The sequence below is a fragment of the Aulostomus chinensis genome, chromosome 5 (genome assembly GCF_037954235.1).
Source record: "Aulostomus chinensis isolate RoL2024-O1b breed Wild chromosome 5, RoL_Achi_v1.0, whole genome shotgun sequence".
Classification (NCBI taxonomy): Eukaryota; Metazoa; Chordata; class Actinopteri; order Syngnathiformes; family Aulostomidae; genus Aulostomus; species Aulostomus chinensis.
Genome location: NC_141324.1, coordinates 26,500,855 through 26,517,527, shown reverse-complemented (window position 1 = coordinate 26,517,527; position 16,673 = coordinate 26,500,855). Strand labels below are relative to the sequence as shown.

General features: G+C 41.1%; 1 protein-coding gene across 7 annotated transcripts in view; it reads right to left on the bottom strand.

Moving 5' to 3' along the window:
* The window catches only part of LOC147261946 (receptor-type tyrosine-protein phosphatase mu), a 164,511-nt gene that overhangs the window by 44,259 nt on the left and 103,579 nt on the right, over positions 1-16,673 (bottom strand). For 5 of the 7 annotated variants that reach the window (XM_086204259.1, XM_086204263.1, XM_086204258.1 and 2 more), the window contains 4 exons: positions 15,479-15,553; positions 13,699-13,834; positions 11,806-11,835; positions 1,835-2,052 (listed from right to left, as the gene is read on the bottom strand). In XM_086204259.1, the coding sequence (XP_086060385.1) occupies positions 1,835-2,052; positions 11,806-11,835; positions 13,699-13,834; positions 15,479-15,553 (459 nt within the window). The remainder of the gene's footprint in view (positions 1-1,834; positions 2,053-11,805; positions 11,836-13,698; positions 13,835-15,478; positions 15,554-16,673) is intronic. The other 2 variants (XM_086204262.1, XM_086204264.1) reach the window with 1 other exon arrangement.

The following is a 16,673-nucleotide window of genomic DNA, read 5'->3' as shown; positions in this document are numbered from 1 at the left end:
TTTTCCCTGTTAAAAGGGTTTTCTATGGAGTTTTCCCTCAGTCGATGTGAGGGTCTAAGGGCAGAGGATGTTGTTATGATGCCATGTAAAGCCATTTGAGACAAACGGTTTGTGAAAACGGGCTCTACAAATAAGATTGCCTTGCCTTGCCTTGCCTAGTTCTCTGCCCGGTAGGCAATATCACTACAGTCTTGAGCTTAAATGCTTTGTGTGCATTTTTTTGTGGCTCTTAGGTATTTTATCAATTAAAACGATAACAAATAGTCTGATGACATTGTGATACAACACTGGATCATGGCAGGTGTCACTGCGGATGATTCATGTATTAATGATTAACAGGCGCATGTAACCTGACACGATGTAGCCCAGAGATGTAATCAGTGCTTAAAGATTCCTCTGGAAAGAAAAAAACACTGAGTCTGTTGAACTAAGCAAGACTTTTACTTGCTTTCAAATTCAATGTCAAAGTTTCATAGTCTTGCTTGAGAGGTTTATTAGTTTCAAGGTTCATTATTAAACTGACTAATTGGAAATAATGTGCAAATTCCTCTCCAGCAGTTCTTTTTACTCCTACCATGGCTGTGCTGGAGCAAAGCAGTGCTTCCATGTCCATTAATACCCTTGGCAACCTGAGCTGTCAGTTGGTGTCACAGAAGAATAAGGGCTCAACACCACAGAGCCACGCAAAGGGGGTTTGGGTTCTGAGTGATCAGAGCTATAATCTGACACAATGTTTTAAGAGAATACACTATTGACAGCCACATAAGGTCAGGCGGAGCTCAGGGAACAGTGTTAAGGGCATTACACTGATGGGCAGAATAAGAAGTAATGCATTTAAATCTTTTTTGCACTGGCAGACAGAAGGCCAGATTTGAACATCCACGCTGACAGACAGTTAATCAAGGTCAGAGCATCATTGGGGCTCAGGCCCTGCAGGGGTGTGGAGACAGAAGCTGCTGTGGAGTTTTAATCTGATGGTTTTGACTGGGATTATACCAGGTCAAGCCCTGGGTGCAGACTTAACTGAGCTGTCCGTCAACAAAGCATTAAGTTTAACCTGGGATGGGGAAAATTAATAGGTTATCACACCAGAGTGCATCTACTGTGTGTTGTGTGTTTCCTTCATGAATAACAAACAGAAGCGAGCTGAGTTTGGGGCCTTGTGACAGACTTCTCAGAGTGCTAATGATTACTGATAAGTGTTGGTCAGGTTTTAGATTTCCAGACGCTTCACCTCCTTTAGGCTGTAAACATGCTTTCAGAACTTTTAATACAACTACCCTGCAGGTATCTGCAAGAGAAACAAGAAATAAAATACCAATATGTCTGATTTACTTTTCTGAAAACAAAATTTAAAGGGGAAATTAATGAAAAGGGGATGTGTAAAAAAGTGAAGAACAATCCCTCCAGAGCTTGTGGATGCATCCTCCATGAAAAGATTCAACAATCTTGAACAAAATCCTATCAAAGAGTGTCTGTGAAATAGCTGGTTCCCCTTCACTAGCACTGCAACAACAAAGTCTCCGAGTGCAGCGAAACCGCATGCACTGTCAATGCCAATTTCAACTACTTGCAGTGATATATGCACACAAAAAACACCACTCATGAACGATGATAGTAGAAAAGGTCCCAGTGTGTCACACTGGATACCCGTCTTTAGACACACCTACACACGTTTTTCATATGCGTTCACTTGTGGTTTAAAATTGAAATCTAAGACCCCGACTCATGTTTTCAGGAAGTTGGATTTCCATCTCACCTGACCACAACAAATAACTTCCACCACGCTTGGCGTGCATGAAAATGCCGGTATGCAAATGTGGGACCATCTTACCTCGACCGTTGAGAGTGAGAGTACACTCGCTGCGGTTGTTGAGTGTGAGCGCACACTCGCTACGGGTGTTCAGCGTGTGGTTGTGTGTGTCCATGAAGGAGAGTGCCTCGTCACAGTTGGTGCCCTGCTCCGTGTAGCTCTTGTCCATGGAGTTGACCATCACTGTCATCTCTTGGCGGGTACTGTTCAGCGTCTCCTTGCGCTTCTTGGCCAGTTTCCTTCATGGGTTGGGGGGGGGGGGGGGGGTAGAAACAATCAGACAAAAGTAACAATGAATTATCTGAAAAGATGCTGGTAGCAATAACTCATCAAAGCACTGACATGGCTGAGCTAATGTGTCCCGGGTCGTGGCCACACTATTTTTTTATTGGGCCCCACATGTTTTTCCAAGCAGTAAATATAAATCCTTGATAAAGTATAAAGGTGTGACAGTCTAACCCAGATACATCAGTCGCCCTGATGATTTAAAATTAGCTACAGTATTTGGGGGCAGAAGAATTGCAGTTGTGAACAGTGAACTGAAACAGTCAACCTGCTTTTAATGACCTACTTCCAGTTTATGTGCTCCAGCCTAAAAGCAATTTGTTCTGGATCAAACTCCATTCAAGCATTGTGTGTAGACACACACACACACACACACACACACACACACACACACACGCAGATCTACATATGTGTATGCACCCGTGTACATCATTACATCATTTGGAGAACGATTTTTTGTAATATTGAAAGCAGCTGGAGAGCTCACGCCTAACCTGTGCTGGCTTGTGAGACACTGGATCAGAGTCTAGATTTAATCATAACAAGTGAAGCTCTCTGCAATCAATCCCCTGGAAGTGTTTATGGACTCATATGTTAGAGCCGGCAGTAAGGTCTGTTTAACCACTGTCTGCTGTGTGTCACATGATTTAAGCACAAAATTAAGAGAGTTGCAATGCCATATTTGTCACCAGGCGCCCTCAGACACTGGGCTGGACAGACCATCTTAAACAGGATCTGAAAACACTCTTGTTTCGATAATCCTTTAATGCTAAATATGGCGAAAACACTTTGTGAAAATTGGTCCAGAAAGCTTAAAATACGCAAGAAATCACAATTTTGGTCAAGTGGGAAAATACTTAAAATAATTATACTTCATGATATTTGTAATGTATTGTACTTTTCTGATTATCAAATGCCATTTTACCAAATTACATACAAGTAAAAAAAACAAAACTTTAAAATTATTAAAACAAAATAATTGCATCATTGAGCTGATTTAAGGCTCAAAAATATTTTTTCCCCTGTCAGGTTTACAATCATCAGCCGGCAATCCCATCCCGTCCCGTTTGTCCGACTCCTGCCTTCTCTATAATGATGCTTTCATGAACAATCCTGACGTCTCTTCATCTGTAATTATTCCTCTGCCTGTGACCTGGCTGCTGTTCCTTTGATATCACGGCTTTTCTGCTTCTGTTTTGTCCACAAATTTCAAGGATAAAAGGATGGAAGCCTATTCTAAACAGTCCATGTCAACCATGCCTGCGTCCACGCCACAGGAGAACAAGGTTGCAACACATCAGTCAGCGTTTCATCAACATCGTGAGCCAGTCTTATATTGTACAACAAATGTAACCTTTCATTCCCGTCATCTCTCTTTTTCATGAAACATTCCATTTCATATTACTGCACATAAGCTAGCTTATTCTTATGTATTCCGGCTGCTTCTTTATACCCTCTTGCTGTGAAGTATCTACAGATGCTGCTTCATGTTTAAATTATACTAAAATCAAAATTAATTCTCGTTATTAAAATGAAGACACGAACAACAAATAAGACCTCTTCAAAAATGTGAAACTCTTTCTTTTGAGGGCAAACTGGTTCCTCTGCTGGTGTGTCCTATGAAATACAATGAATCCCTGAAGAACTGGAGCTCTCCCGTTGACCCTGACCTCTGACCTTCTCAAGAAGAAGGGAATATCTCTACGGTGCTTTAATAAAACATCACACGATGACTCTGTGGAGTTAATGCTCCTATATTTCTATCAAAGTCGCACTACAGAGAAATGTCAAACAGCTCGAGAGGGGAAATACTGTAGCTATAGCATATCTGATACTTTCCACTGCTCTGTAGCTGGAGGGGAGCGAGCGGAGCAAAAATTAACTGCGCCAGCCCTCACACTGATCCTCACACTTTGTTACTCTCTGTGCGACCCCTCTGCCTATTTGAATCGCGGTCTCTCTCACGGACAACTGCTGTCTAACGATGCACTCCTGTTGCTTTCTTTTCGCAAATCTCCTCTGTTTATTCAATTTCGTCGCCGTCCTGTGCCATATGGTAACAGAACCCCTGCTGTCTTCAAACAGTCATTTACTCTGAAGGCCACGATGTGAGGCTAATGGTGGATCTGTTCTTCAGAAAGCAAAATGACAAAGAACTGACATTTTCAACAGCAGGACCCACTTTTTGTCTTTAATCTGCAATTAGAACTGGAAACCAAATGATCTTCTCTCATTTTTTTTGTGTACTAGTTTCTTATTTTAATAAGAAAGGGTGAAATGGGGAGGGGAACTATTATGCACCCAAGGCAATATTAAGACTGATTCAGCGCTGTGTGCACTCAAGGAGTCGACTATTTAGAAGGACTATAATGGAGGTTTTAATACTGTACCGCTGTTCTCATTTCTGCATCAGCTAAGACTTGGATTTCTGCTTTCTGGACCCACGTAACATTCGAAGGACAATCACCGGAGATAAACGAGGCAACAGATACCCGAGCCAGAATGAGGAAAGCACCAGCAATAGTGGGATGTTTGCAAGGCACAGTGGGTGTTTGATGAAGATTAATTGGCATGCTATCCTCTCTTAATTTGTATGAGAGGAAAATGTAATGATAGATGACTGTACTACAGGGTCTCATGTGCCAGAAGAGATAGTTATAAGAAAGTGTAGCGTAACACGTTTGTGAGGGTTGATGAATGTGACCATTTATCATGTCTCTTGATAGTGAACATAATAGGACACATGGCGAGATCCTACAAAAAAAATGTAAACACCTGAGCGCTCGCAGGAACGCCCGACAAGAAAATCACAAACTCCTCAAAACAGAATGCAATGTGCTTATGAGGGGGATGAGAAAGACAGATGGTAGGGGTGTTTATAGAAGTAAAGACTGAGCAAACACTCCAGGTAACTATATTAGGCAACTCTCATTAGAGAGATTGTCTGCAGTTCAGCACATGACAGGCCTGACATATCTTGGATCTAAGTGAGCAAAGCATAACGCCACTAGTTCAGCTTCAACAGAAAGGAAGCTGCACGGCTTGTGTGTCAGCGCGAGTTTGCCAGAATGTCTGTTCTGTGGGAGGTGATGCTGCTGCAACTTCTAAAACAGCTTCAAAACCTCAAGCTCAGCATGGCGGGCCTCATTTCAGCACCAGAGCAGTCTAAACCTAGCGACATTGGGACAAAGTTGGCTTCATTAGACGATCACACATGCGCGGTTCCCCAGAGCATGGGTGAGTATGTGTGTGTTTGTCTGTGAGGCAGGGGCCACAGAGACAATTTGATCAACCCATCGGGGGCATTTCAGTGGATGTTCCTGCTGTCTTATTTCTTTTGAGCTGTTATATTCTTCCGCAAGGTTGTCTGTCCATCAATTATCACCTTGATATCCATCCATTCCTTTATCCCTTTTGCTCAAGCAGATGAAAGAGCAGAACATCTCTGAAAGCAGACTATTCAGCAAAGCACAATAATGATCATCTGCTTATTTGATTGCTTCACTGATTTAGTAAAATGGTTTTGAAGCAAACAATCACATGGCAAGTGTCCTTCAGGACTGTTTTTTGGATCCGTCTCTGGATCTATTCAAAGACAGGAACAAACTGTACTGTAGAAACAAAGCCTTTATGGAGCCTTTATCAATGGAGGAGGATGAAAGTTGTTCCAAGTAGATTACTTCAGAGTCTCATAAAAATTCCTTCCAACCCAAAAAAGGTCCTCTGTAGAACTGATCCAGAATAAGATCACGATGATTGCCGTAAACCAAAATATAATCTGTTGCTCCTGGTGATTTTACCTGTTTTCACACAAAATCTCATCAAAATACATCCATCCGTTTCTGAGATATCCTACTAGCAAACAAACAAACGACTGTGGAGGGCACTCAGAGTGCTTGACTCTGCTACCGTCGATGATGTCATCAGATCCGGCCAAAATCCAACTGATTGCTCCTCAACTGAAGTTCTATCTTTCTACCAAATTTGATCAATTTCATCAGCAAGTTTTAGAACTATCCTGCTCACGGGGAGCTGAACCAATGCCGGTGAACACATTACCTCCTTATTGGAGGTACAAATAAATCAATGTCCTCTTTTTAAAAGTGCGAATATTTTAAATAGTTCAGTTTTAAATTAATTATCACAATATATTGGACTTAATTTATCTGGAATTATAAGTAACTGATAATATTCTCAAAACGTATCAAACCTTTGGCCAAAAAAAAAAAAAAATCTCATAATGACAGGGTTTTGACAACTTGCATCGATACTCATACGCCGCAGAAGAAGTTGTGTATTGTGCCACAAGAATCTGTTTAAACTTAAAGATTACATGCATGACATCTCGTTGCTCTGCTGGAGCTGCTCTTCTTCTTTCCTCTGCTCATCAACATGCAGAGCTCGTAGGTACAAAAATCTGCAAGGCTTGTACCAATTAACGTGATTCTTGCTGCATGTTCAGCTTGTAAGGTTTAATGAAGGTGTTTGCCCTGAGCACATTGTGTTATACATGGTGCGTTTAGCAGACCTCCTTCCTCAGACACTGAGGTGATTATGCAAAGTATGATTTTTTAAAAGAATTGTAAATATAATTTACGAGTATCCATGTAAGTACAGAACTTTTTTTTTCAAGGTATTTTGGAGAACAAGAATCAATCCAAAAAGGTAACACTGATTTTGATGACAATATTTTTTTCTTTTTATTGTCTTCCCCATATCGTATGGAATTATGGGTAAAAGCATCATTGACAAGCATACATGTCCCTCCCTGCCAGATGTGCATGGAATGTTAGAGAAACAACAGTTATTTTGGTTCAATTAAAAACCTATGTACAAAAGCGTTAAATATGATAACGTCAGATTCAATGTCATGTAATCTGGTTTGACGATGAACAAAGACTGGAACGGCTGCTTAATTTGGAAGTATTTAAGGTTGCTTACCAGCCTGGATGGGAGGGCAAAAGGGTTTATTTGACTCATATTTTTATTTTTTTATTTTCTATGTGACGCCGGAAGCTTCTGTCAGTGAATTATGAGTTCTGACGATAGATACCCAATGATGATAGATGTTTCATATCTTCGGCATTGTTTTCTTTGTTGCTTTTAAATGTAAACACCAGGTCATGGACCTGGTTTGTGTGAGTGTGTGTTGTCTCGAGAGACCATGCAGGCAGGGCGTACAGTAGTGTGCGTGTTACAATTATAAAATTCCGCTCCTTCATTCATTCATGTGAATTAAGCATGTAATAAAATTGGCCAATTATTATTTTTTTCATTTCCCAACTAAATTCCAAGTCTTTTTATTTTTTTTGTCAATTTTTCAATCAAATCATCTTACTGGTTTTATAGTAAAAGGACACACGGGATCTCACTTGGTTACCCAGTATTACTACTAATGCCTGACCCATATTCATCGGACTGGAGTTCGCTTTCTCAGAGGTAAATGTCTTATCACGCTAAATTAATATTTAACGAACGCTATAAATACCCTGAACTTTTTTAATGTGCAGAATGACGTCTCGTTTCTGCGAAACAGGGCTGTTGAACATGGTAGGCACTCGTGCCACAAAGCTGATTGGAGGTTGCGTACCTAGGAGCATCATTCGTCATCATAATGGCTCCCAATCATGTCTCAGCAAGTAATTTAGACAAGTGTGATGTGGAAACCTCAAGTCTCCCGTGCACACACTTGAGATGGGCTTTTCACTGAAGGAGCAAATGTGTCCAGCAGTTTAACATCTACTATGAAAAGATATGCATGTTCGTTGATGGTAAATTAGCAGCTGCTGGGAGGGAAAGCGCAGTACCTAAAGAGTGGGTGACATCACTCTTGGATTTACACTTGTAGCTGCAGTGTCTGTTATTACAGAGCCTAATTTAAAATCACTCTCTTTCTACATCTTGTGGCATTAATAATCCACACATTTCATTTTAAACTTTCTCTGGCTGTAAAAATGGACATTTTTCTCATGTTTTCCACTGAGATGTGATGCTCTCATTTTACATGATAGCGAAAAGTACTTTGAAGTGAAATGATATAAAAATTAATTATTTAGAAGAAATCGATTCAGTCAGATCACATAACTGAGGTTTGGGGAGCACTAGACAAGCCTGAAAAATCATTGGGAAAGTGATACGGCAAGTGTGTTTCTGCTTAACAGGGCTGCCGCTTGATGGATGAATCAAACCCTCATGGGAACAGACACCCAATTGCAACCCCTCGCCCCGTGCCAATTGATCTCTGCCTTGTCCCCAACAGCAGCAGCCTGAACGAACACCTGATTAAAGAATCAGTGGTATATTTGATCACACATGTAAGTGCATCCCTAATGAGCATTCTGACTGATGTTGTCTTGTGTGCTAGCCCTCTCAGCTCTGGCAATTTACCTAAAGTGCATATTTTGGTGACTGCGGGATGTTCTCATGCCTCTACAAGACTTTGATGAATGCATGAGAGCATTAATGGGGTTCATCAATCATACAGGTGTTGTAATGTCATGGCAAACAGGAAGGCTGTCATCAGAACTGCAGCTGAACACTTAGGATAGCGCTCCAGAGGAGAGCCCGTAAGTGCTATTGACACTCACTTGCCAAGTTGTTAGATATACTTCGATAAACTAATCCAGTATAATACAACAATCTCTATGGTGAATGAGGATTTTACTGTTGAGAGAGATGCCGGTTTATTTTACTTGTCATTTTGGAGGATCTAAACTGTACTGTGTACTGATTTACAAACTGGAAGGGAGGTCTTTCTACTATTTTGTCCATCTAATATACATGAATTAGGGTGGATTATAATCCTCATGGAAGGAGGAAGTAATGCAGGGTTTTTGCCTCATTCTGCATGAGTACAGTCTCCCTTGCCCCGCTAGCCTTGCTTGCTACGGAGTTGCTATCCACAAATATGATAGAAGACAAGAGAAGATGAGAGTATGGATTGAACAGAACTTCCTCACTCGCACCGCCATGAGCTGCATCAGCTGTTATTGAACCTGCCGATGTTATGTCAAAGGTACCATCACACAGCCATCTGGTCTCAATCATCAGATTGTTGAAATGGACAAGTTGTTTGATTAAAACATACAAAAAACATTACAGAGGTGTGACAGCCTGACATTCTCGCGTTTTCATTGAAGATTTCTCTTTTTTTCCCTCCTTCTCTTTTAGTACTTTCTGCTGTAATTGCAGGACACTCCTCTCACTGGTGATCATCAATCTTTCATCTGTTCCAACTGTAAATTATCTTGTCAGATGTAGAGAGAAGCCACAATATTTGTCAGCGCTCTCCTTTCCTACTTTTCAAATATTTACAGCAAAGCTCTCACTGCTCTTGACACATATGACCATAGAGCCTGTACAGACCTGCATATGAAGACGCATCCCTGAGTGATCTGATCCCAAGCGGACAGCTCTGATCCCTGTCACCACATTCTGAGGTGGTCCGGACCACACGTGGACAGATTCTTTTGGCAGAGTGACCACATCATTGGCTGATGACATTTGGCGCACTGATGTGCATGCAAACAGCAGCATATTATGATCATTATGACACAGCATCTGATGTGCTAGAAAAAACCCATAGAGTGTGTCTGCTTGAATAATTTCCCACTGATAGACACACAAATCGCTGTGTCAATCTCAAGTTAAAAATCGAGCTCGGCAGACAACCTCTCTTTTTTTTAATCTTACACAAAACAAACACAATCCAAAGCAATATGGTATTTCCTGAAATGTCAAGGCTCTATAATAAGCTCGAGGTTGACATAATCCACAGTAAAGGAAAAAAAATCATGTGAATATTACTTTTCATTTCCACAAGATTTTTTTAGAAACAAACCTGAGCGTGTTGCTTGTAATACATGCAACCTGTTGCGAGTAAATGCCAAGCTGAAATCATGCAAGTGTTTTATTTGCGTGGTGCTGGGAAGTGAGATCTGACCACAGCAGACACCTTACCGAGCCAAATACTTGCAGTCGAGCTGTCTGCTAATGACTGGACCTTCATGCAGGTCTGGACAGGGCCACAGGGAAATTTGGATGCGTTACCATTAACAAAACTAAACTCTAATTTGTTTCTAAAAGGAGTGATCCTGCAGCCTAAACTTATCATGTTTGAAACATATAAACCTGAGACTGTCAATCAAAGCAATCCAACCTCCAAACATGCCTCTTTCAATGAAAGAAATAGAGAAATCCAAATGCAGAAAGTCAGCGATTCCAAACTTGAAGAAAACTACTGACTTGAACAGAGAAGAAAAGCATCCCTCGTTGTGTCTTATTTGTGGAGCATTCTGTCATGCGCTCATGCATTGCACTCATTCATGTAAGGCTTTAGTGGGACTGTCATTCTTCTCTCTTTTCATATTTGCAATAAACCAAGACATATGCATCACACTTATTAAAATAACAGGAATGATACTGCGACTGCTTAGCTTGCAGCCTCGACTCAGTATGTATGCACCGCTTTGATGGCACCACTCCTCTAAATCATTGGGGTTCTCCATTCAAGACAGCTGCGAATCTAATATGAGTGACACGCAGAGTATTCAGACTAGTATTATCTGCAGGTGTATTCTGAGATGTTCTTTGATACGAGGCAGCCTCCATTCTATCCTGTGATCACAGTCATCTCAAGACAGATTAGTTGGCATCCATCACAAAGAATGTACAGAAGGAGACTATGAGCACCAGCAGGGAAGGCAGAGCTGCAGAATAAGCTTCTTTACCATTCAGAGGTGTGATCTGGAATCATGTTATATCAAAAGTGAATAAAGCAGCGCTACGACTATTGTTTTATGATGCCGGAGACATCTAAACAGAATGGGGGTTACTCTGTGATCACATCAGCTTGTTTGGAAGGGATGCAAACGTCTTGTCAGCTTAAGACACAACTCCACCATCACCATAAAAATAATCAGAATAGACGTGCAATAACCTAAAAAACATGCGTGAAAAACAGGGGGGGAAAAAAAAGCATGAAATTTGCAATGGTTTGATGATAGAGTGAGAGGATGAAGTAGGGGTAGGGATAGAGGAGAAATTCTCACATGCATATGGAGCCAAATTGTTAAACATGTTAGCTCATGCTCAATTTCTGTTATACCTACAATACATGTATAATTAATTCTACATATATTTACAGCAAATAAAATATGTGTGCAGTGAATATGTGTGTACAAAACATGAAATATAGAAGCTCTTGACCAAATTGAGGCATGGATGCTCTGTTATACGCACTTCAAAAACAAACTGACAAGTCAACAGAGCTAAAAATCTTTGGAGGTGAATGAAAAATTCACAATCAGTAAAAATGCAGTAGCTGCTGCATCGATTTTTGTTTCTTTGAAAGGAATGGGTCTGGCAGCTGTACAATCTTTAAGGCAGTTTAGTTCATCATTTGGTAAACCTTAAAAGTCTTGCAGAAATTATGTCTGCTATAACATCTGAGTGGCAGGTTTCTTTTGTGGGGGTGTAGCTGTGTCTGTCTGCTTTCATCAGAACCTGTGCCAATGTGACATACAGTATGATGTGCTCATCGTGTGGAGATGCATTGGACTGGCATCCTCCGTTCCTCCAGCAGAGATTACAGTTGGGCCTCTGTAATAGCTCTGGGCAGGAAGAGGATGACATGGCTCTTTGCATGCATGGGAAACAGCGTGTGGGTGAGAAGCATGGCACTAACATTACACAAAGTGGTTACTTACAGGTAGTAAGTGTAGGAGTGATAGGTTCTTCTGCCGAGTGGGGTGGTGGTAGGATTTAAGCGGTGGAGGAGGGGAGGGATGGAATGAAAAGGAAAGAAAAAGTAAAAATATATTAATGTTTGAAAAAAGAGTAGAAATGAACAAAATCAGATATGGTGGCATACGTGGAGGTAAACTAGTGATCGTGAGGGCAAAGGTGATTGCTTGGAGTCATGTCATGCTTTGCAAAGAGGGAGGTCATTATTGTAGAAACTCTCCAGATTTAAATGACATTGAAGGAACACATCAACCTTTGGGGAAATATGCTTATTTGCCATCCTGAGGGCCAAACAAGAAGACAGATACCCTTCTCTCCTCTTTGTGTTCTTAAGGGAGCTGAGACCCACTGAAACCTGTTCACCGCTAGCAATTAGCTTAGCACAATGAATGGCAGTGGTGGAACTTGTTTGCAAACTTCCCTCAAAACTCAGATAAATAAGCCCCTGGATGTTTGTCCAGAAGTAATTCTCTTGGCCAGTAGTAGCGTCACTCTTCTAGCCATCAGGGATTTTGAGATGCTGGACCCAAACCACTGCACCTTGTGAGGAAAGTTGTTCTGTGTGTGATTTTAAATGATTTCAAAATGGGTGAGTTTTGATGAAGGTAAGCTAACCTGCCCATCCACAACCATTCATTGTTCTAAGCTAATTAGCGGTCCACAGGCCCTTGTGGCTCCCAGCTACCCAATGCTGCACAGAGGAGAGAAGGACTTCTGTCTTCTCGTCTGGCTCTGGGGAGAATGACAAATAAGCATATTTCCCAAAATAGTTGGCATGTGCCTTTAAGCATATGACAGTGATTCAGAGGCAACCACTAACCCCCCCCCCCCCCCCAGCTTATGAATACATCATTTTACAGACTTACAAAAAAATGAAGATATCTGACCTCCAAGGTTGAAACCTAATGAGTGGTTTGAATGTCTAAACACATCGTCAATTCCCTGTTTAAAAGTAATTTCACAATATTCGACCAATGAAGTCGTCTCCATCTCTGGTTTGATTAATGGTAATTGAAAACAATTCCATTACTGTGTGCTGATTTCTGCACCTACCAACTGTGCTACACAGTCAGATTGCATCTGTAGAAATTGCCTTACAACTCAGTTTCATTCATTCTGTCAGTGGTACTGACCTTTAATATTATTATAATTATAATATACCTAATATATTCAATTCAAGACATGCTACTGTATGCAAGATTGGAGAACACAGCTTATACATGGTATGCTTTCCTAGAAAAAGTCTTTTTTTTTTTTGGTCTCCCACTTCATGATCAAGAAACCAAGGTAAGCCAACAAAAAATCTCAATAACTGTGCAGAAATCGACACTGTCATTTCAAGGCTTGCTGTGGACAAAAGGGGGTTGATATTTGCTGAGCTTTAGCTATCCTGATTGCTGGGATATGTGCAGAGGACCTCTCCTCAGTAAGGGGCTAATGTAAACTTAGCCTTTAGCTACATGGCCATCCTCTTTCCTTTTAAGCCTTTCATAATATTTTCTTTCTTATCTCCTTTCCTGACTCTCTCCATACCAAAGGCTTCAAAATATTTTCCTATTCCCACTCCAATGTCGTTGAAGCACCACGCATTTGTTGGAGGGTGCCGTGGAAAAGGATTAATTTTTCATGGCACACTGTATCTCATGGCTGTAAACAGCCTTAATGGGGCGTAACAACATGATCAAATTAATTATTTACGACGACACTGACAATGCTACCGTTTGTGAGAGAAATATACAAAATGATAAAACAGGAACTACTTATCTGTGACTACTCTGCTCAGTACATGTGTAGAAGTAACAAAAAAAAAAAACAACCTCAAAGTGGCAAGAGGGGTGTGTGTGTGTGTGTCTTACCTTTTTTTCATGAGGAGTACCACTCCTAAAAAGATGATGACAAAGAGGAGGATGCCAGCTATGACCCCAGCAATCTTCACGGTGTGGTCCGTTTGTTTTTCCGGCTCCACGGCGTCAGGTTTGTGAGTGGCTGCTCCTGCAAAATCAAATAAAGCGCACATTTTATGGCTCACTGTGAGTCAAAACAATTTCTATGTTGTTACACTCAACAACAGCGCATACACGTCCTTCGAATATTTCTACATTGATGCGTTTATATTCCCTTTGCATTCTGTGGACCATCAAAATACCTCAATACACAACAAGCGATGGGCCTCACTCATGAAATATCCTACAGAACAAAAAGGACTATTTGAGCCCTCAATTTTTGTCTTACAGACAGGAAACAGAAATCTATTGTGCATTTCTTGTAGCTGTGAATCACACAGGCTTGCAAAGATTTGAAATGTTACAAGAGGTCTAAAACAACACTTACAAACAAATGTGTGCATTAAACATTTCATGAATGAAGCCCAATGTTTATCCTGATAATAAGTTGCTTCTTATTGTCTTGTAGACTTTGCCTTTCGCTCCGTCCTTAGTGGACATCAAGCTGTATGGGGGGAGATAAGTGCACGCCATCTCTACCCTTGCTTAATCATGTTTGGGGCGAACGGTTTGTGCGTTGTAGAGAAATGTAAAATGCAGTGTGGGAAAGATAATTCCCGAGAAGATAAAACAGCCTGAAATAACCAAAACATTAAATATCAGCATGGGAGGAGATAACCAATAAAAAAAAAAGAAGACAGAAATAGAGAGGTAAAAAAGTGGCTTGTTTTAAAAGCATCTCCTGCCTGGGAAGTGATAAGAAGCACTCTAAGGAAGGCAACGTTGCTGTAATCACAACTGTCCACCTGAACAACACCATTACTCCTTGTCACCAGGGGTAAATTTAGAATGATAAATTGTTATGTCAGACAAATCAGTTAGAGAGGGCTTCATTCTCTCCTCGGAGTTGCCATTTTTCCCCCCCTCCCTATCAAAAGGTAAATATTCATTCCAGGCTGGTTTTGACATATTGTTCTTGCTCTGGTGTGCTGTTATCAACAGTAGGGCCGTTCCAAGTATCTTAAAGCAGAGAGAGGTGGATGAGTACATGACTGGTGACATATTAACAATCACATCTAAACTGATGGAGCTGATTTCATCCCAATACACTGTTACAGGCTAATCTCAACAGAACTGCCATCTGTGACAAATCCCCATTTGAGCTGTAAGGTTTTACGTTCCCTGTCACAAGTCAATATTCTTCAATTCTAGCAGGAGAGAAATTGAGATTCTCTGAGCAGCTAGACAACAAGAAGAAACTGAGCAGAATTTTAATAGATGCTCTGCTCTTGAAAAGTCTCCGGATCTGCCAGATGAGCACTTCAGAATCCTTTAGTGTGTTTGGGAATGGCAGCAGCTAAAACTAAATCTACCAAAAATAATGAGAAATATTCACAAAAGGGGATTAACTCCTGTCAGAAATCTCTTACATTGACACATCAAATGACAATTGTTCCTGAAACAGGTCTTTTATGTCTACCACTGCTGAGACAATGAAAGCATAAGTCTGTGAATTTTTGAGTTGATCACTCTCATTCAACGCAAATGGCATGACGATAATTAAAACCACGCACATGCAATATTCCACTTGTTTATTTTCCTGCTGAGGGAATCGTTAGTAGGGCTCCCACATGAAACACATTTGGTGCTGAGAGAAGGACAGTCAGAATTTACACAAACCTACGGGTCTGACCTGTAAGTTGGTTGTCACCAGCCGCCGGGGGGATGCGGATGTAGGGGGTGGTGAGCTGAGTCACCAGTATGGCGGCTGAGTAAAGTCAGTGGATCCACGAGGGCATGCAGTGGAGAGACACAAAGAGAGGCCATACCAATGCTGAATACAGCCAACACATAACATAATCATGCAACACCGAGGCAGAAAACAACATTATGGCATCACAAAGCATCCTCTGTCTAGTCAATTTACGGGCAGGATTCATCTCACTAACTTAAGATCAGGGCTAATCCCTAAAGCACAAACCCCTTATATATTCTCTTAACTCTGAGGGTGTTCAACTGTCATCTCAGATGGATGGAGTCACAGAAAGCCTCACTGTTTCTCTCTTATTTCAGCCAATTCTGATCTCATTTGGCTTAGTACAGTAGGTCATATGGCTGTAACTGTAACAAACTAACAGTTACGTAATCAGTTCAAAAGTCCTTGTCGCTTCTTTGCATCGGGCTGCATAATCATACAACAGTGGATGATACCGACATTGGGCTGCTGTGGTGAAATTATAGAGGATGGACTTCTTGAGAAGCAACTTAGCCACTTATTGAATGGGGGATAAAAACATTCAATGTCCCATGTGCGAAATGTTAAGTAGCAACAGAATATAAGTCAGAAGTTCAAGAATTGTACTATTGAAGCTTTAACCATTTCAATACGCGCTGGGCGAGCTTACCGAGCACATCGATGTTGACTATATCATATCTTAAATATATTCTCAATATTTTTAAGTTCACAAGGTGGAACCCGTGAATCCACAATATAGAGCGTTGTCAGAGCATGTTACACGAACTCCCACGAACCAGGACGGAGTGTGACTAAGGCTCCTGCTGGCCACATAAATTCTGTTCTCCAATCAATGGTGCTCTGACTTCATCACCCTTAATGTGTGCAACAGGACATGCAGGCCGCATAGCTAAGTACCCACAGCCCCTCATGGGCACAGAGGCTGCCTCCCAGTCATGGAAAAAAACACATGTTCTTAATCAATGTATTGATCTAAATCACGTGAAAATGTCAGAGGGCAGAGCGGGTGATACATAAATCGTAATGTTGATGGCTCGATGTTCAGCTCCTCCCGGCCGCATGTCATCCAAGTATCCTTGAGAGAGACATCTACGCGCACAAAAAAGTAAGCTCATTTTATGAAGTAAACTTC